The following is a 27,823-nucleotide window of genomic DNA, read 5'->3' as shown; positions in this document are numbered from 1 at the left end:
GGAAGCTGGTATCTATAGAGTGTCATAAAGCTCTGGAAGTTTCCTTTTTGGGAAAGGTGAAACTGACTGGCTGCCTTATATGTCTGTATATTTGAGAAAAGATGTAAAAACTAATGAGGAGCCAGGGGAGTAATTGCCAAAGGATGTATAGAAAACTGAGCAGATGCATCTGTTAACTATAGGCAAAATGAACAGTTACTTAGGAAAGGAAATCTAATCGTAGTTTACTGCATGAATGAGCCACAAATCTGTGCATACCATTTGTATAGATAGGCATAATGTAGATTTTTTAAATATGGTTTTGGTTTTTGGTTTGTTTTTTTACATTAAAACCTCATATAAATTACTGATGATAGACACACAAATGACAAGTGGAGGTGAATTCGCTAAACATGGGGACAGGAGAGGCAATGACTTAGGGGGAAGGTTCAGGTAAGTTGCAGATTCACCCCTATAGCCTGGATCCTTAGCAAGAAGGAAATGTCTGTCCAGAAGGTGGGGCTTGGCACAGCCCTCTGTACCCAAGAAATCGGGAGATAAATGAGTATCTCAGAGGCTGGGCACGCAACATTGCTGTGTTCTCCCACAGGGAGTGGGGAGGAGACCTGGGGTTGTGGTTTCTAGAGCCAGACTGCTTGGATTACAATCCCAGACCTGCCATTTATTAGCTATGTGGACTTGGGCAAGTTACTAGATTTTTCTGCCCCCCAGTATCCTCCTCTGTGCAATGGAATGACAGTAATAGGATTATCATACGAATTAAATTAACATGTGCAAAGTGCTTAGAAAAGTGCCTAACATAGAGTATAAGGGCTAGCTATTGTTATTGCATGCACAATTACGTAAACATTGCTTATAAATGTTGCCAAAATTATAAACTAACCAGATGGGGAGAATAGGGTAGTGGGAAGGATATACATATATTTGGGAGGCTAGGGGGAGTGTTGGATCTCCACTTTCTATGGTGGGAAGTAAGTAAATCTCTGAAAGCAAAAGGTCAACCATAGCAATACAGGGGGCTCTGGCTGGCTAAATTGACAAAGCACGTAACTTTTAATCTCAGGGTCCTGAGTTCAAGCTCTGTGTTGGATGTTGAGCCTACTTAAAAAAAAAAAAAAGTAGCATTACACTCTTAATTGGAGATATGAAAATCAACGCTACAATGATCAGCTAAAATTGGTGAAAGTAGTTTTCTTTGGAGAGGGAGAAATCAGAGAAGGGAACATTAGGCAGCTGTTCTTTGTAACAAATTCTATGAGACTATATAACTGTAAAAACTGAAACTAAAAACATTAACTGTATAACTAGCTATTTAATAACCCCATCTAGAATGCAAGCTCCCAGCAGGGATAGCCTTGATCTGATTGGCTGTCTTCTGTATCCCAGCACCCTGGCAAGGCCAGCACCTGGTGGCGTTAAACTTTTGTAGAAATAAATCTTCAGGGGTGCCTGGTGGCTCATCCTGGGATCAAGCCCCGAATTCGGCTCCCTGCTCCACTCTCTCTGCTTGTGTTCCCTCTCTGTCTCTGTCTCTGTCAAATAAATAAATAAAATCTTAAAAGAAAGAAAGACATCTTTAAGGGCATGTATGCTTTGAAAAGACTTACTGCGTTTTGTATGGGACTTTGTTAAGATAATTTCTTTTAAAGATTTTTTTTTTATTTTTTTATTTATTTATTTGACAGCGAGAGACAGGAGATCACAAGTAGGCAGAGAGGCAGGCAGAGAGAGAGAGAGGGAAGCAGGCTCCCCGCGGAGCAGAGAGCCCGATGTGGGACTCGATCCCAGGACCCTGAGATCATGACCTGAGCCGAAGGCAGCGGCTTAACCCACTGAGCCACCCAGGCGCCCAAGATAATTTCTGATGTCTCTGCCAGTTCTATGATTCTTTTTTAAGATTTTTAAAAAAGATTTTTTTATTTGTTTTGAGAGAGAGAGAAAGCCTGAACATATAAGCAGGGGCAGAGAGAGAAGGAAAGAGAACATCCAGCAGACTCCCTGCTGAGCTTGGAGTCTGCCGCTCCTTGATCTCATGTCCCTGAGATCTTGACCTGAGCTGAAACCAGGAGTCCGAAGCTCAACTGTCTGAGCCACCCAGGTGCCCCTCTCCCACTTCAATGATTCTAATCTACCTTCCTCCTTATCTCAGTTTCTCTTAACCCTCTTGCTACAGTCCAAATTCTTGTGTTTCTTTTTTAATGCCTAAATTTTCAAATGAATGGTTGATTCCCATTGTCTTCATTGTTTTATGAACCTCCTTGGCAACCAGGAAACTTACTGTCCCATTATTTCTCTGAAACTGCTCTCCTCGGCCAGAGAATTCTTTTTTGGCAAGATCTTGTCCTTTCCCAGTCTTCCTCTAGTTCTTGCATCATCTAACACAGTAGAGGACTTCCTTCTCATGAAGCTCTTCCTTCCTATGGGCCTCTCCTAACCTTTCCAGGTATTACTTCCCTGGCTTTTTCTGGCATCCTTCTGTTCCAGGCTGTGTCTCCAGGCTTCCTCATCTGTCTTTCTGTCACTCTTTTTATGGCTTTAGCATCAGCTTGGGTCTGTTGATTGAATATCTAGCCTGAGCTCCCAGACTCAAAACCTGTGTATATCTAGCCAGAGGACTCCTTCATTTATATAACCCACAATCACCTCCAATTTCAGGTTTTTAAAAAAGATTTAATTTACGTATTTGAAAGAGAGAGAGCAAGCACGAGAGAAAACATGAGTGGAGGGGAGGGGCTTAGGGAGGGGGAAAAGCAGACTCCTTGCTCAGCAGGGAGTCCTACCCGGGGCTCAATCCCAGGACCCTGAGATTACAGCCTGAGCTGAACACAGATGCCCAACTGACTGAGCCATCCTGGCACTCATCAAGTCCAGTTTTAAACTCCATAAACAGTAAGGAGACTGTCTTGGTTGTAATGAATGGTCCATAATATGGCAGGTAATATTTTCTGTTCAAATCTGTTCTCAGCTTTGTCTTCATCAGATTAACTCAGACTATGTTTGACCAGTTAAGAGACCTTAAGAGAAGTTCTTAACTCTTTAAGTCTTAAAGTGTCTTCATTTATAAGTTATTCCACTTACAAAAATGTTTTCCGGCTTTAAAAGGAAAAGCTTGGAAAACACTGACAAATAGATCAAATTACTGGCAAAAAGTCAAAATGCTGCCCAAGCTCTGGAATTCAAGACCAGCTACAGTTTAGGACAAATTTTCCCATCCAACATTATGCTTCTTAGCATGACCATAGGAGATGATATAGCAGTATGGTTAAGAACATAAGCCCCAGGAGCACCTCGCTGTTTCAGTTGGTAGAACATACAACTCTTAATCTCAGGGTCATGAGTTCAACCCCCATGCTGGGGGCAGAATTTATTAAACAAACAAACAAACAAAAACCATGTGTTCTGGATCCAGTTGCTTACAGTAAGACCAAGGCTCCATTATTTACTCTCTGTGGGAGCTTGAGCAAGTGGCTCAGTTTCTCTGATCTTCCGTTTCTTCATCTATAAGTGGGGTTAATAAGAGCAACTACCAGGGTGCCTGGGGGGACTCAGTTGGTTAAGCATCTGCCTCCGGCTCAGATCATTATCCCAGAGGCCTGGCATCAATCCCCATGGGTGGCTTCCTGCTCAGCGGGGAGTCTGATTTTTCTTCTCCCTTGCCCCTGTTCATGCTCTTTCTCACTCACTCTGTCTTAAACAAATAAATAAATAGATAAATAAATAAATAAATAAATAAAATCTTTTAAAAAAGGCAACTACTGGGGCGCCTCGGTGGCTCAGTGGGTTAAAGCCTCTGCCTTCGGCTCAGGTCATGATCCCAGGGTCCTGGGATCGAGCCCCGCATTGGGCTCTCTGCTCCTCAGGGAGCCTGCTTCCTCCTCTCTCTCTGCCTGCCTCTCTGCCTAGTTGTGATTTCTCTCTGTCAAATAAATAAAACATTTTTTAAAAAGGCAACTACCTTGTTGGATTATTGTGACAATTAAATGAACTAATGCATATAAAGTTGTTAGACAAAAACCTGACAAATACTTTGTGTAATCAGCCATGAGACCTAGGCAGATGACTCAATCATTCTGAGCTTGGACATCTCATCAGTAAAATAGGTATAATAATAATATCTTCTAAGGTTGTTTTGAGGATGAAATTACCTTATTTTTTATTTTTATTTTTATTTAGTTTTATTTGTCAGAGAGAGAGAGAGCGAGAGCACATGCACAAGCAGGTAGAGTGGCAGGCAGAGGCAGAGGGAGAGAAGCAGGCTCCCCGCTGAGCAAGGAGTTGGATGTGGGACTCCATCCCAGGACCTTGGGATCATGACCTGAGCTGAAGGCAGTGGCTTAACCCACTGAGCCACCCAGGCGTCCCTAAATTACCTTGTTACCTTTTTATTTTGAAATAATTTTTTAAAAAAGATTTTATTTATTTGACAGAGATGACAAGTAGGCAGACAGGCAGGCAGAGAGGCCGGCAGAGAGAGAGAGAGGGAGGCAGGCTCCCTGCCGAGCAGAGAGCCCTATGCGGGGCTTGCTCGATGTAGGGCTGGATCCTGGGATCATGACCCGAGCCGAAAGCAGAGGCTTTAACCCACTGAGCCACCCAGGCGCCCCTATTTTGAAATAAATTTAAGCTCACAGTAAGATTGCAAAAATGGTGCAGAGAACATAAACATATAGATAAATGGAATAAAACAGTATCAAGAAAGAAACAAATGGTTGATTGATTTTTGACAGAGGGGCCAAGACAAGTCAAAACTGAAAAAAAATAGGTTTTTTAAGCAAATGGTGATGGGACAACAGAACATCCACATGCAAAAGAAGTCATTTGGACCCCTATCTCACACCACACAAAAAATAACTGGATGCGAATCATAGATCTACATGTAGGAGCTAAAACTATAAAACTCTTAGAAGAAAACATAGGAGTACATCTTTGTAAGTTGGATTAGACAATGATTTTTAAGATTTGACACTAAAATCATAAGCAATAGAAGATTTGATGGGTTGAACTTTATTTAAATTAAAAACTTTTGGACCTTCAAAGAAGCCATCAAGAAAATGAAAAGATAACCCTAAGAATGAAAGAAAATGTTTGCATATCAGACAAAGGACAGGGACTTGTATCTAGGATAAAGAGCTTTCAAAAATCAATAATAAAAAGACAACACAATTTTAATATAGGCAAAAGATCTGAATAGATACTTCTCCAAAGAAGATTTTATATATATGTAGGCATATATGTATAGGTAGATGTATATATACCTATGTGTGTATACGTGTGTATATTTTGAGGACAAACCTCAAAAACATGCTAAGTAAAAGAAGCCAGTCACAAAAGATCACTATTGTGATACTAATTATAAGAAATGTCTAGATAAGGCAAAACTATACATTCAGAAAGTAATTAGTGGTTGCCTAGGACTGAGGAGTAGGAGGTAGGAGGAAATGGGCAGTGAGTGCTAATGGGTAATGAGTGCTAAAGGTTTCTTTTTGGGATGATGAGAATGTTCTGGAACTAGAACAATTGCACAACTCCATAAATATGCTAAAAATCATTGGATTGTATACTTTAAACAGGCAAACTTTATGGAATGCAAATTATATCTCAATAATACTGTTTAGAAATAGAACAGGGGCACCTGGCTGGCTCAGTCAGTGGAGAACATGATTCTTTTTTTTTTTTTTTTAAGATTATTTATTTATTTATTTGACAGACAGAGATCACAAGTAGGCAGAGAGAGAGAAGAGGAAGCAGGCTGTCCACAGAGCAGAGAGCCTGATGCGGGGCTTGATCCCAGAACCCCGGGATCATGACCTGAGCCGAAGGCAGAGGCGTTAACCCACTGAGCCACACAGGCGCCCCGAGAACATGATTCTTGATCTTGGGGTTGTGAGTTAGAGCCCCACATTGAGTGTAGAGATTACCAAAAATAAAATCTTTAAAGAAAAAGAGGGGGGGGGGGTGCCTGGATGGCTCAGTTGGTTAAGTGTTCAACTCTAGGTCTCAGCTCAAGGCTTGATCTCAGGGACAGAAAATAAATGAGTACAGAGAGTTTCCATGTACCTTTCACCCACCTGAGAACTTCTTACATGATGATAGCAGAAAAATCAAAACCAGAACTTGACTTCAGTACTTTTAACAAAACCATAGACAATACTAGGAGATTACCAGGGTTTAGAACAATACCTGGCACACATGTGAACCTTATACAGGTGGAACTTCATGACAATGACAATGATGAACATAAAAATGATGATAGTGGAATTTCAACTGTTGCCGGGCTGATTGACTGGCTGTTTTCAGAGAACGCCATATTAGTTCCTCTTTCTAAACTCCAACTCTAGCAATTTCTATCATTTAGGATTCTTGTTTCCTTCCTCTTTCTTTATTCCATCAAATCCTCCACATCCACTCATTTCCATCAAATCTTTACTAATGCTCCTCTCCCTTCTGTGACCTGTGTGAATCTCTGCACCAGCCAGCTCTTGCCTGAACTCTCCTTTGCATTCTTCTCTAATTATTTTACCTTTGAGTCCTAAATTATAAACCAGATTAGGAGATTGTATCCGTTGCAATTCCTTCGCATCCTCCACAGTAAATTGTGTGAATTCAAACAAACTTACCTGTCTACCAAGGCAGATATAAATTTTAGGAAGGAGTAAGAGAGATAGGAAGTGAAACAAGGATGGCAGGAGATGGGACACAATTCAGGCAGCAAGACATGGACAGAGCCTGAGGAAAACAAGAAGCATTTATAAGGTGTCCACTATGTACTCCATAATGCAATCATTGCCAGAGAGAGAAAAGATGGAAGGGGAGGGGAAAGACATTAAGCAATGTGGTTCCGCAAGGCTTCTTTATTATTCTGGGTTCATTGTCTTAACTCTTTGACTTCACCGACAGGGTTAAATGCCCTGCCTTCAACTCTCATCACATTGCATTATAAGATCCTGGGTTGCTTGACCTCCCCGCTCCCTATGAGCTCCATGAGCCTGTTGCATTTCCAATCTCTGATACATACTGGGCACTCAATAAACAAGGGCTTAATAAATGAATGTATGAACAAAAGACTGAAGGACTCGGAGCTAGCCGACCTCAAGGGTACACTTACGAAACTAGACACAGTGTAAAATTCAGATGTTAACAAATTTATCTTTCAAAAATAAGGTCTGTGGGGCGCCTGGGTGGCTCAGTGGTTTAGGCCTCTGCCTTCAGCTCAGGTCATGATCTCAGGGTCCTGGGATCGAGCCCCGCATCGGGCTCTCTGCTCAGTGGGGAGCCTGTTTCTCCCTCTTTCTCTGTCTGCCTCTCTGCCTACTTGTGACCTCTCTCTCTGTCAAATAAATAAATAAAATATTAAAAAAAAAATAAGGTCTGTGATAGTCTGATGGACCCCAATCGCGGATGGTAAGGCGAGAACTACCTACTCCCGGTCTCCAAGGAAACCTGAAAAAGGCGGCAGGCGGGGCTTGCGCTCCCGGACCCCGCCTTCTTGCGTTCTTAGCTTTCCGCCTATGGGCCCGCCCCCTCTGGCCCTATCTGCAAGTCTGATTGGTGAGCTCTCTAGTCCGTCTGAGTACTCGGGCTCCTATTGGATGAGCTGCTGAACGAGAGTTGCGTACTTCCCGGCGTTGGGAACGCGCAGCGGACGTAGGTCTGCCGCCATTGCGTTGCGAAGAAAGCGGCGGACTGTGAGAGGGCCTGTGGAGGTACGTTGCGAGCTTTAAGGGCTGGGCTGCAGAAGGCGTGATGGGGTCGGGCTGGATAACCGGAAGGTTGGGATGGGCCGGGCTGGGAGAACTCTGAGCAAAGCAGGACTGCAGGCCGGGGGTGTCGATGTGTTCCTGCTGGGCTCGGGCCCTATTCCTCGTTACATTTTTTGTCTCCTAGATTCTCCGGGAATGGCCGGAGTATTTCCTTACCGAGGGCCGGGTAACCCGGTGCCCGGCCCTCTAGCGCCATTGCCAGATTACATGTCGGAGGAGAAGTTGCAAGAGAAAGGTGAAGAACGCGTGCGGGAGCGGCGCCTGCGGGCCCCGAGGCTTAGGGCGGGTGTGCGCCTGCGCGCAGCGGGTTTGCCTTCTTTCCCCGTTTTGGCAAGGTTCAGCGCATTAGCTGTCCGCTCACTTATAGCGCCATTTATTTTCTCATCTAATTAAGTGTTTAAAGGTGTCTGTTATTTGCAGCTACTGATCCAAGCCATGGGGACACAATTGCAATGGAAAAAAGAAAACCAAAAACCTGCTGATGGGTGGAGTTGCAATGAGGGAGGTAGACAATTAAAAATTTAAGGATCTGTAACAAAATTACATAAATGTGATAAAGGAAAAAGTAAAGCAGAGTGAGATAAGAGAATTGTCAAGCAGTGCTCCTGTTATGCGCACCCCTAACTCCTGCATCCTGACAGGGGCTTACCCTGAGGTGAGACGTGGCAATGATTAGGGTAAGGGTGTGCAGTTGTTTAAACTGAGGTGTCTTTGTAGCCCGAAAATGGCAGCAATTACAGGCCAAGCGCTATGCAGAAAAACGGAAGTTTGGATTTGTGGATGCTCAGAAGGAAGACATGCCCCCAGAACATGTTAGGAAGATCATTCGAGACCATGGAGACATGACCAACAGGAAGTTTCGCCATGACAAAAGGGTCTACTTGGGGTAAGGAATCTCTTGGGATTTGGATTATGGCCCTTTTCCCTGTCCCGTAGGTTGCTATCCTGGATAGCTGCTCTATCATTTTGCGACAAGAATCCTCTATGACAGCCCATCTTGGTGGTTAGAGGAGAAGAGAAGAAACTAGGATTCTGTGGTATTTCCAGATACTCAGTTATTCTCTTGATTGCCCTAATTTTTTTTCTTGACCTGGTAGTAATTTATCTTGTTGAAGCTATGATAAGATGTCCTTATCTTTGGGTTGAAATCCAAGAGGACACTACATTCTTGTTACCTGTAACTCCTCAGTGAGCAGAATTCTGAGGTTCAGGATACTTAACTCCCAAGGCTTCTATACTCTTGTTTTTCTCTGGCCCCAAGCTGAGTGAATACAGGTATAAGTGCCTTAGCAAATCTTTTTTCCATTTGGATGTAAAAATGTTTGCCACTTAATAAACTGGTTTGAGATAGCTATTTTAAAAAAGATAGCCATAGATGTTTTGTTTATTTACCAAAAAAAATGTTTTTTGAGAACTCTGCTAAAGGCTAGGGATAGAGCAGTGAATAGGAAAATAATGGCCTTTCTGGATCTTATGCTTTAGTGGCATGACAGACATGAGAAAGATGGTTACGATAAAATATGAGTATTTTATTATTTATGGGAAGGTACAGAGAGTAAATAGTCCAAAAACTGTTTTTAGAGGGACACCTATTGATATAAAGGGACAGAAACCCAATATTGTGGACTGTGAAGTTTAAGAGCAAGAGTGGCACAGTTGGATGCGGGGGAACAGTGTTCTTGGTCAGAGAGGGCCTGTGTTCTACGTTTGAGAGTTTGGACTGTAAGGCAAGCTTTCCTTTGGAATGCTATACTGTGATAACCATGTGCCTTCTCTGCGGTACAGGTAGCAGAACACCTTGTCATTTATATCCTCTCTCTCCCTGATGTTGCAGTGCCCTCAAGTACATGCCCCATGCAGTCCTCAAACTCCTGGAGAACATGCCTATGCCTTGGGAGCAGATTCGGGATGTGCCTGTACTGTACCACATCACTGGAGCCATTTCTTTTGTCAATGAGATTCCCTGGGTCATTGAACCTGTCTACATCTCTCAGTGGGGGTACGAAGGGCTGGAATATGGTGGTGGTGGTTGTTGGCGCTGGTGATAGTAGTCGTGGCGGCGGCGGCGGCTCTGATGGTTGGGGGCAGTGAGTGGAAACCGTAGTGTGACATTACTGACTTTTAGGTCAATGTGGATTATGATGCGTCGAGAAAAAAGAGACAGGAGGCATTTCAAGAGGATGCGTTTCCCCCCTTTTGATGATGAGGAGCCACCTTTGGACTATGCTGACAATATCCTAGATGTTGAACCACTGGAGGCCATTCAGCTAGAGCTGGACCCTGAGGAGGATGCCCCTGTGTTGGACTGGTTCTATGACCACCAGCCATTGAGGGACAGCCGGAAGTGAGTGGTGGTTGGAGTTTCTGTTCCTGTGAGACTTTTGAAAATCGAGAAGGAGTCCTGGGTGAGCAGTAGGTAGAATGGCTTGGCTAGGGATTCTTCCTGACATAGGCCTATTCTTTTTCCTAGGTATGTGAATGGCTCTACTTACCAGCGCTGGCAGTTCACACTGCCCATGATGTCTACTCTCTACCGCTTGGCCAATCAGCTCCTGACAGACTTGGTAGATGACAACTACTTCTATCTGTTTGATCTGAAGGCCTTCTTTACCTCCAAAGCACTCAATATGGCTATTCCTGGAGGCCCCAAATTTGAACCTCTTGTTCGAGACATCAATCTCCAGTAAGTTGGAGATACTAGGGGTTATAGGCACCTTGGGTTGAATAAAATCTAATCTTGATCCTGTTGTAGTTTCCAAATTCCCTGGTTAGTCTGCTCATCTTTTATTTTGTGCCATAGGGATGAAGATTGGAATGAATTCAACGATATTAACAAGATCATCATCCGGCAGCCTATCCGCACTGAATACAAGATTGCTTTTCCTTACCTGTACAACAACCTTCCACACCATGTCCACCTCACCTGGTGAGAGCTGAAGCAAAGGTGGGGAAAAGAGAGGGTTGGGCCAGGGCCGGAGAACCTGAGCTTGCTTACTCTTCTTTCATTTTAGGTACCACACTCCTAATGTTGTGTTCATCAAAACTGAGGATCCTGATCTCCCAGCTTTCTACTTTGATCCTTTGATCAACCCAATTTCTCACAGGCACTCCGTCAAGGTGAGAAGAGGGAATGTTTGACTTTAGTTGTTCTTTTTTTTTTTTTTTTTAAAGATTTTATTTACTTATTTGTCAGAGACAGAGGAGAAGCAGGTCCCTGATGGGCAAGGAACCTGATGTGGGACTCGATCCCAGGATCCCTGGGATCATGACCTGAGCCAAAGGCATATGCTTAACCAACTGAGCCATGCAGGCGTCCCTGACCTTAGTATATGGAAGAGAAATTTCCTGACCGTGGCTGAAGTGTTAATAGATAAAAATTCAGCTAAGGGAGACATGTTTGTCATCCTGTTTAGTGTTCCCCTTGAGTTTTTCTTTTTTTAAGATTTTATTTATTTATTTGACAGAGATATAGCAAGAGAGGGAGCATAAGCAGAGGGAGTGGGAGAGGGAGAAGCAGGCTTCCTGCCAAGCAGGGAGCCTGATGCAGGGCTTGATCCCAGGACTCTGGGATCATGACCTGAGGCAAAAGCAGATGCTTAACCACTGAGCCACACAGGCGTCCCAATCCCCTTGAGCTTTAAGCTAATTTGACAGTTCAGCACTTGGCTCAAATTAAGTTATTGGTATAATCTGGGTTTCTGTGATTGGGACATTGTATGTAGTATATTCTGGTCTGTTTGCATTTTGGGTTTCTTCCAGTCCTTTTATTGAAATACAGTTCATATACACATAAAACTCACTCATTAAGTGTACAATTCAGTGGTTTTTAGTTTGTTCATGAAGTAGTTCAGCCATCCCCATATGCAATTTTCGAACCTTTTCATCGTCCCGGAAATCCCCATACCATTAGCAGTCACTGTTTCCCTCAAACCTTTCTTCCTTGGCAAATCTACAGATTTGCCTATTCTGGAGATTTTATATAAATTGGATCTTGTAGTATGTAGTCTTTTGTGATTGGCCTTTTATACTTGGAGTAATGTTTTTGATGTTTACGCATGTTCCATATTGTTCTTAACAGACCTCCTTACCCTAGCATAGTTTTGTGTTTATTTAAGGTATTGGGGCTCCTTTGGGAGACCTTTGGTGGTGAGCCAGTGGGGTGTGAGGAGTGATACTTGCATTCCTGGTTCGTCCTGGCTTGTTCTCTGTTCCCTTGGCCCCTTTTGCCCTGGCCCTTTAGGGCTTCTCTTGTCTGGCAGCGCAGTTTCCATGGTAGATGGAGCCACTGTGCTTGGCCCCAGAGAGTTTCCCTCTCATCCCAACTCTCTGCCCAGTTCAATGGGAACTAACCCTTGGAGGTTCTTCTTTCAGAGCCAGGAACCGTTGCCTGATGATGATGAGGAGTTTGAGCTCCCAGAGTTTGTGGAGCCCTTCCTGAAGGACACACCCCTCTACACAGACAATACAGCCAATGGTATTGCTCTGCTCTGGGCCCCGCGGCCTTTCAACTTACGTTCTGGTCGCACCCGCCGCGCCCTGGACATCCCCCTTGTCAAGAACTGGTAAGACTGCCTGAGGGGATGGTAGTAGATGTATAGGAGAAGAGATCCCAACTGGGTGGGCATGCAACCTTTCCCACGGGCTAGCTCTGGTTGGCTTGTTTTTCCCAGGTATCGGGAGCATTGTCCTGCTGGACAGCCTGTGAAAGTGAGAGTCTCCTACCAGAAACTGCTGAAGTACTATGTGCTGAACGCCCTGAAGCACCGGCCCCCTAAAGCCCAAAAGAAGAGGTAGGGTGCCTGAGAGTCATTGCCCAGACTTCTTTCCTTCCAGAGTTAACCAGGAAGCTAACTCTTCCTCTCCGGTTTATTTCCACTCCAGGTACCTGTTTCGCTCCTTCAAAGCCACCAAATTCTTCCAGTCCACGAAGCTGGACTGGGTGGAGGTGGGGCTGCAGGTGTGCCGCCAGGGCTACAACATGCTCAACCTTCTTATTCACCGGAAAAACCTCAACTATCTGCACCTGGATTACAACTTCAACCTTAAGCCTGTCAAGACCCTCACCACCAAGGTGTGTGCATTGTGTCTCAGGGGTCTTCTTGAGGGGTGGACTGGTTTTGCTCTTTCGAAGGCGTCTCTCCAGTGGGGACCATTGCTGATTAATGTTTTTTCTATTCCTGGCACCTTTTCCAGGAAAGAAAGAAATCTCGTTTCGGAAATGCTTTCCATCTGTGTCGAGAAGTTCTGCGTTTAACTAAGCTGGTGGTGGATAGTCACGTGCAGTATCGATTGGGCAATGTGGATGCCTTCCAGGTGAGGCCAGGTAGCCCTGATCCCTGCCCCTGGTAGGGAAGCTGAAAGAAGCCTGAGCTAATCGTGGAGCTGGCTCTAGCTTAAAGCCTAATGGGGTCCATTGTGTTGCAGCTGGCAGATGGGTTGCAGTATATCTTTGCTCACGTGGGGCAGCTGACGGGCATGTACCGGTACAAATACAAGTTGATGCGGCAGATTCGCATGTGCAAGGACCTGAAGCATCTCATCTATTACCGCTTCAACACGGTGGGACCCTCCCCTCGTACTCCCACTTTCTCCATCCAGTTCCTTTATTCATTCATTCACTCATGGCAGGCAGTGGGGGTGGGGTGGGGTAGTGGGACAGGGAGAGAATCTTAAGCAGGCTTCACACTCAGGGCAGAGCCTGATGCAGGGCTCCATCTCAGGACCCTGAGTTTCAGATCCAGTTTAATTTTTAGGTCTAGTTAGGGCTTTTAACTGGGACTGAGTTAGAAGCTCTAAGTGTGTTATTATCTGCCCTCACCTTCTGAATTATAACACTTGCTCAAAACTTTTTTTTCCCCCTTTTTCAAAGATTTTATTTATTTGCCAGAGAGTGAGTGTGTGGCGCGCAAGCCGGGGGAGTGGCAGGCAGAGGGAGAAGCAGACTCCCTGTGAGCTGGGAGCCCGACGCGGGATTCAATCCCAGGATTCTAGAAGTATGACCTTAGTGGCAGGCAGATGCTTAACTGGCTGAGCCACCCAGGCATCCCAAAAGCTGCCTTTAAAGAGAGAATCTGAGTTACTGGTTTTTGCCTTAGACGTTTTCATTTACTACATTTTAGATGTTGAGGTCCCAGGGTTTGCCTCTTTTTCATCCTATTGTCTAAGATGTGTTCCTCTTGATCCTACCTGTGTGTGGTTTCCGATGGTTCTCTAAGTGAATTGCTAACTTACGTTCTTGATTTCTGCTTGGGACCGTAGGGCCCTGTAGGCAAGGGCCCTGGCTGTGGCTTCTGGGCTGCTGGCTGGAGGGTCTGGCTGTTTTTCATGCGTGGCATCACCCCTTTGCTGGAGCGGTGGCTGGGCAACCTCCTGGCCCGCCAGTTCGAAGGTGAGTGGTTTCCGCTGTGTCCCACTTGTGTTTTATTATGCTTCATAGGTAGATCATGTGTTCCCTTTCTGTCCCCTTCCCTTGTTTGAAACTGAGAATCCCTTCCTGCTTGATTGCCTCTAAGAGGTCCCATTCTCCAGTGATTCTGACCTAGTATTTGGTTTCTTGGGCTTCTTTCTGGGGCCTTGAGGACATTTTGCATTTGTCGGATAGAAATTTCTCGGAAGCCAAGTTGTGAATGTCTTGAGATAGCTTGTCTTTTTTGCGTGTGTCAGGTGTGTGGACACTGTTTATACTTTTTGATTTGAGTGTAACTGTGGTTGATGAGGGGGCGTGATGGTAGAGACCGATTAAAAGCAATGAATCTTGCTTTTAATCAATTTTACTCCTAGGTCGACACTCTAAGGGGGTGGCAAAGACTGTTACAAAGCAGCGAGTAGAGTCGCATTTTGACCTTGAGCTTCGGGCAGCTGTGATGCATGACATTCTGGACATGATGCCTGAGGGAATCAAACAGAATAAGGCCCGGACGATCCTGCAGCACCTCAGTGAAGCCTGGCGCTGCTGGAAAGCTAACATTCCCTGGAAGGTGGGTGTCTCCTCAACTCGGGGAAGGCATGGACATCATCTTCCTGGGGGTGGAATTACCACTCCTGGGCTCCCTTTGGGAGCTTTGTGGTTGCTATCACTTTTTTATTGTGCCTTTTGTACTTTCAGGTACCTGGGCTGCCAACACCTATAGAGAATATGATCCTTCGGTACGTGAAGGCCAAGGCTGATTGGTGGACCAACACTGCCCACTACAACCGAGAACGGATCCGCCGTGGAGCCACTGTGGACAAGACTGTTTGCAAAAAGAACCTGGGCCGCCTCACTCGGCTCTATCTGAAGGCAGAACAGGAGCGACAGCACAACTACCTGAAGGTTAGGCAGCTTAGGCTAGTCTGTAGGGAGTGGGCAGAGGGATAGATTGCAGAGTTGGGACCATGCCTTGTCCATAGGGATTAGGCTATGGTGGGAGGCTGATTATCATGTCTGTTTCACAGGATGGGCCCTACATCACTGCAGAGGAAGCGGTGGCAGTGTATACCACCACTGTGCATTGGTTGGAGAGCCGGAGGTTCTCACCCATCCCATTCCCCCCACTCTCCTACAAGCATGACACCAAGTTGCTCATCTTGGCCTTGGAGCGGCTCAAGGAAGCTTACAGGTGAGGGGTAGAGTAGGTGGATTCCTTCGGGAAGGTGAGAGCGGGGAGATCAGCGTCATTGTCAGAGCCCAAAGGAAGGATGTTTAGCCTCAGTCCTTTCTGGGTTTGGCTTCCTCTTGTTTTCCCATTCATCTTTCCTGTTTCCTTGTCAGTGTGAAGTCTCGGTTAAACCAGTCTCAGAGGGAGGAGCTAGGTCTGATCGAGCAAGCCTATGACAACCCCCACGAGGCATTGTCCCGCATCAAGCGTCACCTCCTTACACAGAGAGCCTTTAAAGAAGTGAGTACGCTGGCCCCCAAGTGTGCTATTGGCTGTGCTAATTCATTCATGACACCCACAGTAGTGGGTTGCCTCGGGTGATTGGTGGATCCGAGTAAGCCTGCTTCCCTGTCGCGCAGGTGGGCATTGAGTTCATGGATCTCTATAGCCACCTGGTACCCGTATATGACGTGGAGCCGCTGGAGAAGATCACTGATGCCTACCTAGACCAGTACCTTTGGTATGAAGCTGACAAGCGCCGCCTTTTTCCACCCTGGATCAAGCCTGCTGATACAGAACCACCTCCTCTGCTCGTTTATAAGTGGTGCCAAGGTAAAGCTTTTCTGGCTTTGTCCTTGGGGATTGAGGTGAATTGGGTTGATTTGAAGTGAATTGAGTTCTGCATCAAAATTCCCATCCAGGGGATGCCTGGGTGGCTCAGTGGGTTAAGCCACTGCCTTCAGCTCAGGTCATGATCTCAGGGTCCTGGGATCAAGTCCCGCATCGGGCTCTGCTCAGCAGAGAGTCTGCTTCTCTCTCTCTGCCTGCCTCTCTGTCTACTTGTGATCTCTCTCTGTCAAATAAATAAAATCTTAAAAAAAAAAGAAAATTCTCATCCAGCCTATGTAATTAGTTTATTCTCTTGCTGCATAGTGCCAGGGAAATAACGTTGATGTTAAATCAAGCAAAGCCGACACTCTTAGCAGTCCAGGTAAATGAATGGAGTGGGACAAGGTTATGGATTGTGATAGGGACTGCAGGCACTAACCTTGGAAGGGAATTGCTAACCTGCTGGAGACCTGTCTTGTCTACTCCTCAGGCATCAATAATCTGCAGGATGTGTGGGAGACAAGTGAGGGTGAGTGCAATGTCATGCTGGAATCACGCTTTGAGAAGATGTATGAAAAGATCGACTTGACCCTGCTTAACAGACTGCTGCGACTCATCGTAGACCACAACATAGCTGACTACATGACAGCCAAGAACAACGTTGTCATCAACTATAAGGTGTGTCTTGGGGACAGGGTATCAAGGAATTGGTGAGAGGTGTGTCTGGCTCTCTAAGGTAGGATTTGCTGAGGGGAGGACCAAGGAGGATGGGCCCCGGAGAGGCCTGAGACATGGCCATGAGTTAAGAATTGTTCAGAGTTGGGGGTGCCTGGCTGTCTCAGTGGGTTGAGCCTTTGCCCTAGGCTCGGGTCATAATCCCAGGGTTCTGGGATCGAGTCCCACATCAGGCTCTCTGCTCAGCGGGGAGCCTGCTCCCGCTCCCTCCCCCTGCTTCTGCCTGCCTCTGTGCCTACTTGTGATCTCTGTTTGTCAAATAAATTAATTAAAAAAAAAAAGAATTGTTCAGAGTTGTAAATCTTTCTTTCTAGGACATGAATCATACAAATTCCTACGGGATCATTAGAGGCCTGCAGTTTGCCTCATTCATCGTGCAGTACTATGGCTTGGTGATGGATTTGCTGGTGCTGGGACTGCACCGGGCCAGTGAAATGGCTGGGCCCCCTCAGATGCCAAATGACTTTCTCAGTTTCCAGGACATAGCCACGGAGGCTGCCCATCCCATCCGTCTCTTCTGCAGATACATCGATCGTATCCACATTTTCTTTAGGTAAGAGCTTGCCTGGATTTGTATCCTTGAAGGGCACTGAGGCATATGCCCAGCCTCTTGACGTAGCTCTTGTAACTTAGTTGAATTATGGTGGGTTGAGGCTTTAGAATGGAATGAAGTCCTATGCGTCAGGTGGGGGTTGGAGGTGGGCTTCATCTGCAGAGCCGTAGGGCTCATGGGTTCCAGGTTGTATCAGTCTCAACACTGCGTCTTGCCTGGTACAGGTTCACAGCAGATGAGGCTCGGGACCTGATCCAGCGTTACCTGACAGAGCATCCTGACCCCAACAACGAAAATATTGTTGGCTATAATAACAAGAAGTGCTGGCCCCGAGATGCCCGCATGCGCCTCATGAAGCATGATGTCAACTTGTGAGTCCAAGTTGGGGCTGCGGGAGCTGGAAGGACATCAGCCTGAGGGACCCAGAGAACAGTTAGAGGGAATTTATGAGGTTGTGTCCTGGGTGAGAGGAGTGTACTCTCTAGAATATTTGTGAGTCTGGCCTTCTGAGGGAGGTTCCTTCAAGTTCTAGGAGACTCACATGACTGTATGTTCCCTGTGAGCAGGGGTCGGGCAGTGTTCTGGGACATCAAGAACCGTCTGCCACGGTCAGTGACTACAGTTCAGTGGGAGAACAGCTTCGTGTCTGTGTACAGTAAGGACAACCCCAACCTACTGTTCAACATGTGTGGCTTTGAGTGCCGCATCCTACCTAAGTGCCGCACCAGCTACGAGGAGTTCACCCACAAGGATGGGGTCTGGAACCTACAGAATGAGGTACGGTCTGGAGAGGGGCTTGGAGCAGCATTACCACTCCTGTACCTCTGGGCTGCGCGGGGGTGAGGAACACCACACCTTTTCGTTATCAATTGATTGAGCCTTGTTGGGTGGATAGAGTTTAGTAGGGGGGCGGGGGTCAGAGTTGGGCCCTACTTCTGTGGTAGTATCAGAGACAAATTAACCTTGACCTTATGGTTTAGGTTACTAAGGAGCGGACAGCTCAGTGTTTCCTGCGTGTGGATGATGAGTCAATGCAGCGCTTCCACAACCGTGTGCGTCAAATTCTGATGGCCTCTGGCTCCACCACCTTCACCAAGGTATATAAGGCCTAGCTTACCTCATGTTCCCTGTCCATCTCTAGTCCCTTTCATCTCTTCCCCTGGTTGGTTCTTGTTCCCAGCTTTTCTCAGTGTACCAGTTTCCATGTTTATGGTATAGCAGCTTAGAATGTCAAATAGCTCAGGTACTTTCTGAGAATGCCCTGTAGGGAATGTGCAGCCTAGTTCTGTGTAGTTGTGATGACTCTAAATTAACAACAGAAGTTTGGTTCTTTAATTTGAACAAAATTTTCATTTTTCTCATCTTACCAGAGGCTTATCGTTTATTCGCATAGTTTGTCTTTTAACCAGTAACTGTGTATGGTAAAAAGCAAGCATAACTAGCTATCTCAGTGTTTATTCTCCCTTTCAGTTGCTTCCGAAGGCCCAGCTGAAGGCTGGAATTGAGAGAGTAATTTGGGGATTTGTTAACTGTGTATACTTAAGTTTATGTAAGGTTTAAAAAGCCACCTTGAGGGCACCTGGGTGGCTCAGTCATTAAGCGACTGCCTTCAGCTCAGGTCATGATCCCAGAGCCCTGTGATTGAGTCCCACATCAGGCTCCATGCTTGGTGTAGGTCTGCTTCTCCCTCTGACCCTCTCCCCTCTCATGCACCCTCACTCTTGTGCTTGCTTGTGCTCTCTCTCTCTCTCCCCCTCTCTCCCCAATAAATAAAATCTTTTTAAAAAATAACCATATATTCTTAAAAAAAAAAAGCCACCTTGCTCTTCTTGCTGTCTTTCCATGCTGCCATAGTGGTGCCCATAATGCCAAAAAGAGAGGGAAGTGCTAGGTTCTAATTAGGCTGTGCTCCAAACAATGCTTTTAGTTAAGGATGCGTTTTCTTAGTTTTTTGTTTGTTTGCTTTTAAGTAGTATCTACACCTAACTTGCGGCTTAAACTCATGACCTCAACATCAAGAGTCTTGTGCTCTTCAAACTGAGTCATTCAGGAGCCCATTAACTTAGTATTTTTTTTTTCTTTTCCAAGGTTTTATTTATTTATATGACAGAGACACAGCGAGAGAGGGAACACAAGCAGGGGAAGTGGGATGGGGAGAAGCAGGCTTCCTGCCGAGCAGGGAGCCCGATGCAGAGCTCGATCCCAGGATCCTGGGATCACGACCTGAGCTGAAGGCAGATGCTTGAAGACTGAGCCACCCGGGCGCCCCGTCTTACTATTTCTTACTTAAAATTTCTCAGGTTTTTGGGGGGGTTTAGTAGAAGAGAAAACTTTATCTTTTTAGGTTAGTTTATTTTCTCCAAGGGCCAGATAGTAGGAATTATGTAACTCATTCATTCCTTTGGTGGTTGTTGATAATTACTGTGTTGAAGGCTCTGCACACTACACGTAAGATAGAGTCTCTGCTTTTGTTGAGCTGGCCTGCCTAGTTGGAGAGAGACTTCCATGGACAGGAGAACTATAACAGGATGTAGTGTTTGTAGAGCTATTGTATTTGGGAATCTTTGAGAAGACTTAGGTTAATGTTTCTAGCCCAGTCTGGTAGAGGGAGAGGAAAGGCTCCCTGGAAGAAGTAACGTGATGAGGCAGGTAAGGGAGGGCATTCCTTCAGCCTTATGCCTGAGAGAGGTAACTAGCATGATATGTGTGGAACTATACAAGGCTCAGGCTTATTGGGGTATGGTTGTGGAGTTGGGACTGTTGGGATACAGGGGTGGGATAGATAAGCAAGAGCCAGATCCTGGAGGATATTGCATGCCTTGTTAAGAATCCTGTGAGGGAGGTTCCTGGGTGGCTCAGTGGTTTAAGCTTCTGCCTTTGGCTCAGGTCCTGATCCCAGGGTCCTAGGATCAAGCCCCGCATCTGGCCCTCTGCTCAGTAGGGAGCTTGCTTCTTCCTCTCTCTCTCTGCCTATTTGTGATCTGTGTCTGTCAAATAAATAAATAAAATCTTAAAAAAAAAAAAAAAAAGAATCCCGTGAGGGTCTTAGGTGTAAGAGCAACTTTTCCAGATTTCTTTGTTAGGTGTGATTCTTCTTACAGCTGTGAGGAGGATGGGTTTGGGACGGGGTAGAAAATCAGGTTTGGGGTTTGGAGGTTCTGAACTGCCAATGACAGTGATGACAACAGGGGACAGAAGCAGATCTGATAAGTAGTTAGCAGGTTAAAGTCAGCAGAACCTCATTTTGGTGGAATGCCAGAGGGAAAGGCAAGCTAACAGTTTCGGGCATGGCTGACTAGGTAGATATTGGCACTATGAACTGGAAGAGTACAGGAAGAAGAGCAGGTTTAGGAGGGAAGCTGAATAGATTTAGTTGAGGATGTAACAAGTTTGAGGTTCCCGAGAACATCCAGATGGAGGTGTTTTGGCAGGCATTTATTATATCCTTTTTCTTCCGTTCCAAGGTAAGTATATATGCACGTGTGTGTGTGTGTGTGTTTCTCACCTTAAATTGATAGTCTCTTAGATTTGCTGAAAAATACTTCGGACTTCTAAGATTTTGAGGGAGAAATGAGGTGAGAAAGAGCAGTGAGGAGTAATTTGAAGGCTCCTGTAGGATGTCCAAATGGAGATATTTTCAGTCTGAATCTTGGAAAAGATGTCTAGGTGGAAGATGTAGATTTAGCAATCTGTCGAAGGTGGTGGTTTAAAGTTCAAGAGTAAGGAAGATTGTCTAGGTCAGGTGTAAGGAAAGAAGAGCAGAGGGATGAATTTGGAACCATAGGAAACACTGAGCAGCAGTGTGGCCATACTGGGGGTGTGCCGGCTCATCAGAGCCAAGGATGTCAGGAATTGGGGTGGGCATTTAAGGGTGTCGGTTGCCTAAGAGTGTTTTAGTTAGATAAGGCCTGAAAAGTATCCATTGGATTTGGCAGTCAGGACGTCATTGGTGACCTTAGCAAGAGCCGTTTCAGAAACAGTGGGGAGAGAAGCCAGATTGCAGTGGGTGAGGCTTTATGGGAAATAAGGGAGTGGAGACAGCAAGGACTGGCAACTTGCCAGAGCTGGAGTAAAAGGAAGAAGGACATAATACGCCACCTAGAGGGAGATCTAAGCCAAGGCACTATTTTTGAATGGGTTTGGCTTGAGGATGTTCCCATTAGGGAGCCAGGGGATAGTTCAGGGTGCAGCAGACCAGTGTGGTAAGTGATGGAGCAGTGTTCCCAGGAGTTGAATGTGGGGGTACAGTAAAGGACAGGCAGAGGGAAACATCTTCTGAACCTAAAAGAAAAGAGGTCTGGACAGATGTGAATATAAAGTTGAGTGGGGAATTATAATCTTGAATTTTTCAGTTTTGCCTGGGTTGGACTTGAGCATGGTGGTGAGGGAATGATAGGATTGTTGAAGAAACTGTGCCCCAGGTGGGTTTCAGGAAAATGAGGACAGCTCTTGAGTGTGAGTTCTTTCCAGAAACAGGTACTTAGTGACAGGATAGACAAAGTCCATCATATCATTGCAGTGAGGTGATTCAGGATTGGGGTTTGCCAGAGGATTGTTGTGGAGTGGTAAGGGATTGGATGCAGGGAAGTCCAGAGTGCTGGCTTCTTTTGGGATTCTGGATTTGTTTGGAAGGGCATGGTGGGTAGGAAGAGACCAGATGAGGCCAGAGGTCTTGGGAGAAAGTGTAGGGATCAAAGGAGTAGATAGATATGTTAGAGGTGAGAACCTGAGAGGTCAGAGCCTGTGAGGTCAGAGGTTAGGGGAACGGTTTAGAAGCAGTTAGAAGGACAGGTTCTGGAGTCCAGTCAGGTTCAGATCATAGCTCTGTCACGGAACTAGTTGGGATTTTGGGCATGTCACCCACTTTGGGCCTTAGTTCTTTTCATAAAGTGGGGATACTGATGATGACGTGCCTGGCTGGCTCAGTTGGAAGAGCCTGCAACTCTTGATCTCAGGGTTGTGAATTTGAGCCCGAAGTAAACTTTTTTTTAAAAATGGGGAGGAGTACCTGGGTGGCTCACATGTTTGAGTATCTGCCTTCAGCTCAGGTCATGATCTCTAGGTTTGGGATAGAGCCTGCGACAGGCTCCCAGTTCAGTGGGGAGTCTGTTTTTCCCTCTCCCCCTGCTTGTGGTCTGTCTCTCTCTCTCGTGAATAAGGTCTTCAAAAAAAGGAGGGGGGTGGGGATACTGAGGGGCAGCTAGGTGGCTCAGTTAAGCTTCTGACTCTTGATTTTGGCTCAAATCATGATCCCAGAGTCCTGGGATTGAGCCCTGCATCAGGCGCTCTGCTCGGTAGGGAGTCTGCTTCCCCCTCCCCCTCTGCCTACTTATGACTGCTCTCCCTGTCAAATAAATAAATAAATAATCTTTTTAAAAAATGGGAAAACTGAATATGTTATCTAGTTCAAGGGGCTTTTGTGAGAATTAATGTAGTAAGTTATATTAAATTGCTTAATAAAGGTTTGCCATCATTAATTGGAGGAATTGGTGATTATGATCAGATAATAGAATATAGGGATTTATTTCTTGAGGTGTGTTAAGGCAGAGTACTTGGAATAAAATTTCTTGATCTTCCAGTCTTGATAGTAGAGGGAAATATCCAGTAGGGTAAGAGGTGGCTGAATCTTAAGGTCCTCTAAAATGTCCTTCCTCCTTGGATGCTTGCAATCATTGCTTCCACTACCGCTTTCAATCCTTTTCGTCATTCTTGCTGTAGGTATATGCAGCACACTAGCTGGAGCTGGGAGACAGGACCGGTCCCTTCAGTCCTAGCTATGAGATAAGGCTGGGACATTTAAGCAAGGTTTTGGTGAGGGCCCGGAATAACAGAAGGAAAACAGAAATGGACTTGGATAGTCTGACTTACAAGGTGCAGTCTGCTTAGCTTCCGTGTCGGGAGGGCCTTGTGGCTACCTTCCTGCTTGGTTTCCTGCCCTCCCGCTCTGCTTCCCTCACCAGGGAATCCCTTTCTGTATGTCCGGATGACTTGAAGTCTAAAGCCAGAGGGACAGGGGTGCTTGGGTGGGGGCACCTGGGAAGCTCAGTCTCTTAGGCATCTGCCTTTGGCTCAGGTCATGATCTGGTCCTGGGGTCAAGCCCCACACTGGGCTCTCTGCTGGGTGGAGAGCCTCCTTCTCCCTCCCAGCCCCCCACTCATGCTTTCTTGCCGTCTTTCTCTAAAAAAAAAAAAAAATATATATATATATATATATATATATAAAACTTACTCAACAGAGAGAGATCACATGCAGGCAGAGAGAGTGGGGGAAGCAGCCTCCCCACTGAGCAGAGAGCCCGATGCGGGGCTCGATGCGGGGCTCGATCCCACGACCCTGAGATCATGACCTGAGCTGAAGGCGGCGGCTTAACCCGCTGAGCCATCCAGGTGCCCCTAAATATACTGTCTTTATAAAATTTTGTTTTATTTATTTGAGAGTGCACACAGCAGGGGGAGGGGCAGGCAGAGGGAGAGGGAGAAGCAGGCTCCCCGCAGAGCAGGGATTCCCAATGAGGGGCTCGATCCCATGACACTTGGATCATGACCTGCGCCGAAGGCAGATGCTTAATTGACTGAGCCATCCAGGCGTCCTCTCTCTAAATAATGATTTAAAAAAATCTTTAAAAAATGAAAAAATATAAGGTCAGTGGGTTAAGCCTCTCCCTTCGGCTCAGGTCATGATCTCAGGGTCCAGGGATTGAGCCCGCTTCCCCTCTCTTTCTGCCTGCCTCTCTGCCTGCTTGTGATCTCTGTCTGTCAAATAAATAAATAAAATCTTTAAAAAAAAAATTAAAAAATAAGTGAGACCTACCTCAAGAGAACATCTGTGCCTGGCAGTAGATGTATTTGTGTTCCTTTGGGGGTTTTGTTTTGACTTCTACTTCACTTTATTTATTTTTAGACTTAAATTTTTAGAACCGTTTTAGATTTAAAATAACATTGAGAGGAAGAGACAGAGATTTCTCATATACTCCCTGCCCCCACACATGGAGAGCCTTCCTCATTATCAACACCACTCACCAGAGTGGAACCTTCTTTACCAAGGATAAACCTACACCAACACATCATAATCATCCAGAGGCCATAGTTTACCTTCTGGTTCACTCTTGGTGGTGTATGTTCTGTGGGTTTGGACAAATGTATTATGAAATATATCTATTATCTGGGTATTCATCTCCCTGTCCAGCCATACGTCTACTTTTATTTTTATTTTTTTATTTATTTATTTGACAGACAGAGATCACAAGTAGGCAGAGAGGCAGGCAGAGAGAGAGGAGGAAGCAGGCTCACTGCTGAGCAGAGAGCCTGATGCGGAGCTCGATCCCAGGACTGTGGGATCATGACCTGAGCCGAAGGCAGAGGCTTTAACCCACTAAGCCACCCAGGCGCCCCATACATTTACTTTTAAATGGAAAAAAAAAGGCGCTACCTCATGTATCATAGTTTCAAGGTTTTTTTGATTACTATTAGGTACTACGAAAAGCAAGGAAACACCTGGAATCCTGTCATCCTAACATCAGTTTTTATTTTTCTACATCCCCTTCAAGTGGGTCATGTGGTATGTTGGGCAAGTTATGGAAGTTGAATTTGTTCCTTTTTTTTTTTTTTTTTTTTAAATATTTATTTGAGAGAGCCCGAGCAGGGGAAGGGCAGAGGGAGAGGGAGAAGCAGACACCCTACTGAGCAGGGAGCCCAACACTGGGCTCTGTCCCAGGACCCGGGATTATGACTGGAGCCAAAGGCAGATGCTTAAGTGACTAAGCCACCCAGGCACCCCGAATTTGTTCCTTTTCTGAAGACTTAACAGCATAACATGTGTAAAGTTATTAGCGTGTTACCTAGCCTGTGGAGTCACTCATTCAGTGGCATTTTCTTTCCTGCTTCCCTGAATCCCCAGCAACTCTGGCTTTTATTAAAGGAATGTGGTACGTGGGAATTCATACTTACTACCCACCAGGAATAAAGCCCTGGTAATTGCAGGGAACTGGTGTGTTGGGTGATAAAAACCATGCAGCTGGCAGGCAGTTCAAGAACCAGCTATCGTCAGAGAACTCACTAAGCCTAACAGTTTTTCTACTGAAGTCTATTTGCCTTTACCCCCAGATCCTTTCTGCAGGTCTCTTGGTTGGTTCGTCTTAAGCATGAACTAGATGCTCAGTGTAGATTTTGTGATTTGATTAAGGCTGTTAAACTCTGTAGTCCCTTTATCCTGCTTACCTGAAGACTGCTATTTGCTCAAGGCTAATTTCTATGATAACTTCAGCCATTGTGATCTTGTACTTTAGTCATAGTCCTTACCTTAAAGTCTTGATTATTATCATTTGGATTATCATTTGGGATTTTGTAGTTTGCCTTTTTTTCCCCCTTATCTTAACCAGCTTTGGATTCGTTGATTTTTATTTTTCTCTTTTCTATTTCACTGTTTTCTGCTTTTACAGTATCTTTCCTTTGCTTACTTTGTGTTTGAATTGCTCTTAGTTTTCTAGTTTAAGGTGAAGGTTAGATGATCAATTCTTTTTAAATATTTTTAAATATAAGCATCCAGTGCTGTAAATTTTCCTCTAAGCACTGCTGCAGCTGAATCTTTCAAATTTTGATAACTTGTGTCTTTATTTTCATTCAGTTAAAAATACTTTCCTAATTCACCTTGAGAGTTTTTATTTCATCCATATATTGTTCAGAAGTATGCTATTTAGTTTAAACATATTTGAGGGTTTTCCAGGTATTTTTGTTATTAGTTGCTAGTGTAATTCCATTATGGTCAGAAAACACACTTTGTATGATTTTCGTTTTTCCAGATGTCTTAAGACTTGCTCTGTGGTCTAGCCTATAAGGTCTGTCTTGTTGACTGTCTCATATGTACTCTGTAATCTTACTGTTGGACAGTGTCTTATGAATGTCAGCTCAGACTGAATGTGTTGTACGAGTCTTTCTGTGTCCTTTATGATTGTTTTGTCTGCTTCTATCAGTTACTGAAAGAAGAGTCTTGGAAATCTCCAGCTACAATTGTGGATTGATTTATTTCCACTTTCATGTCCATCTTTTTTTATTTTTGGGTTTTGTTTTGTTTTTGGAATGGGTTCGGAGACACAGTTCACCTTATTAAAGACATTTAAGCTTTGGGGTGCCGGGGTGGCTCAGTCCCGTTGCAGGTCTGACTTCAGCTCAGGTCATGAACCCAGGGTCCTGGGATCAAGGCCGGCGTCAGGCTCCACACCAGTAGGAAGTTTGCTTGTCTCTCTTCTCTCTGTGCTGCTGCCCTGCCCCTTGCCTCACCAGCCCCCCGCACCCGCCCCGCATTTGTGCTCCTACACACATGCATGGGCTCTCTCTAATAAATAAATAAGACATCCAAGCTTTTAGCATAAAGCCACGTGACATTCAGCTTTTGAGCATGGAAGAAGTTCTGAAGTTTGAAATCTGGAATCTTTAAAATACTTAGACAAACAAAATTACTCCTGTAACAGTTAGGTTGTAATTGTATAAAAAGGCAGGACATTTTGTTGAACAACACTGAAAGTTGGGCAAAATATAGTTGGCTTGCAGATGGAAAACCAGCAAGGATTCATCCAAGATATTAGCAGGCTTAGGGGAGTGGGGGGCCATTTCATTGATAGCAAAACGCAAACTGACAAGCGTTAGTCCAGGGAGCAGTGAACCTGCATGCAGCTGATGACCAAGGGAGTACGCCACGTGGAGTGCCATGTTATGTACCTGAAGAGACCGCTAGAGTTAGAACTGGACTTTGTAACTGATACACACAAAGATACCACTACTGTTTCTTTCTTGAAAGATTTTACCTATTTGAGAGAGAAAGAGAGGTTGGGAGGGGAGAAGCAGTTTCCCTGCTGAGCAAGGAGCCCAACACAGGGCTCAATCCCAGGACCTTGGGATCATGACCTGAGCTGAAGGCAGCCACATAACAGACTGAGCCACCTAAGTGCCCCTACAAAGACATTTTCTTTTTTTAGGTTTTATTTATTTGACAGAGATGTGAGACCAGGAATACAAGTAGGGGGAATGGGAAAGGGAGAAGCAAGCTTCCCACTGAGCTTCCGAGCCTGACATGGTACTCGATCACAGGGACCCTGGAATCATGACCTGAGCTGAAGGTGGACACTTAATGACTGAGCCACCCAGGCGCCCCTCCTTTAACATTTCTTGTAGTAACAGTCTACTGGCAGTGAATACAGTCTATATTCTGTATCTTTTTGTGTGTCTATAAAAGTGTTTTTGTCATTTCCTTTATTTTATTTTATTTATTTGACAGAGAAATCACAACTAGGCAGAGAGAGAGGAGGAAGCAGGCTCCCTGCAGAGCAGAGAGCCCGATGTGGGGCTCGATACAGGACCCTGGGATCATGACCTGAGCAGAAGGCAGAGGCCTTAACCCACTGAGCCACCCAGGCGTCACACTTTTTTTTTTTTTTTTTTTAAAGACTTTATTTATTTGACACAGCGATCACAGCAGACAGAGAGGCAGGCAGGGGGTGGGGTGGGGAAGCAGGCTCCCTGCTGAGCAGAGAGCCCGATTCGGGGCTCAATCTCAGGACCCTGAGATCATGACCCGAGCCAAAGGCAGTGAATTA

At 45.4% G+C, this 27,823-nt stretch overlaps 1 protein-coding gene across 1 annotated transcript in view; it reads left to right on the top strand.

The window, feature by feature from the left end:
- The first annotated feature begins 7,624 nt into the window (after positions 1–7,624).
- The window catches only part of PRPF8 (pre-mRNA processing factor 8), a 32,743-nt gene continuing 12,544 nt past the window's right edge, over positions 7,625–27,823 (top strand). The window contains exons 1-24 of the mRNA XM_045985060.1: positions 7,625–7,703; positions 7,885–7,995; positions 8,478–8,646; positions 9,595–9,759; positions 9,886–10,104; positions 10,231–10,443; positions 10,561–10,686; positions 10,772–10,877; positions 12,132–12,322; positions 12,431–12,550; positions 12,642–12,831; positions 12,954–13,073; positions 13,185–13,319; positions 14,019–14,148; positions 14,541–14,737; positions 14,866–15,072; positions 15,195–15,358; positions 15,511–15,637; positions 15,757–15,949; positions 16,437–16,624; positions 16,996–17,234; positions 17,459–17,605; positions 17,801–18,011; positions 18,215–18,331. Of these exons, the coding sequence (XP_045841016.1) occupies positions 7,896–7,995; positions 8,478–8,646; positions 9,595–9,759; positions 9,886–10,104; positions 10,231–10,443; positions 10,561–10,686; positions 10,772–10,877; positions 12,132–12,322; positions 12,431–12,550; positions 12,642–12,831; positions 12,954–13,073; positions 13,185–13,319; positions 14,019–14,148; positions 14,541–14,737; positions 14,866–15,072; positions 15,195–15,358; positions 15,511–15,637; positions 15,757–15,949; positions 16,437–16,624; positions 16,996–17,234; positions 17,459–17,605; positions 17,801–18,011; positions 18,215–18,331 (3,774 nt within the window). The 5' untranslated portion in view covers positions 7,625–7,703; positions 7,885–7,895. The remainder of the gene's footprint in view (positions 7,704–7,884; positions 7,996–8,477; positions 8,647–9,594; positions 9,760–9,885; positions 10,105–10,230; positions 10,444–10,560; positions 10,687–10,771; positions 10,878–12,131; positions 12,323–12,430; positions 12,551–12,641; positions 12,832–12,953; positions 13,074–13,184; positions 13,320–14,018; positions 14,149–14,540; positions 14,738–14,865; positions 15,073–15,194; positions 15,359–15,510; positions 15,638–15,756; positions 15,950–16,436; positions 16,625–16,995; positions 17,235–17,458; positions 17,606–17,800; positions 18,012–18,214; positions 18,332–27,823) is intronic.

Source organism: Meles meles, chromosome 18, assembly GCF_922984935.1.
Source record: "Meles meles chromosome 18, mMelMel3.1 paternal haplotype, whole genome shotgun sequence".
Lineage (NCBI taxonomy): Eukaryota > Metazoa > Chordata > Mammalia > Carnivora > Mustelidae > Meles > Meles meles.
This window is presented reverse-complemented; position numbering and strand designations above follow the sequence as displayed.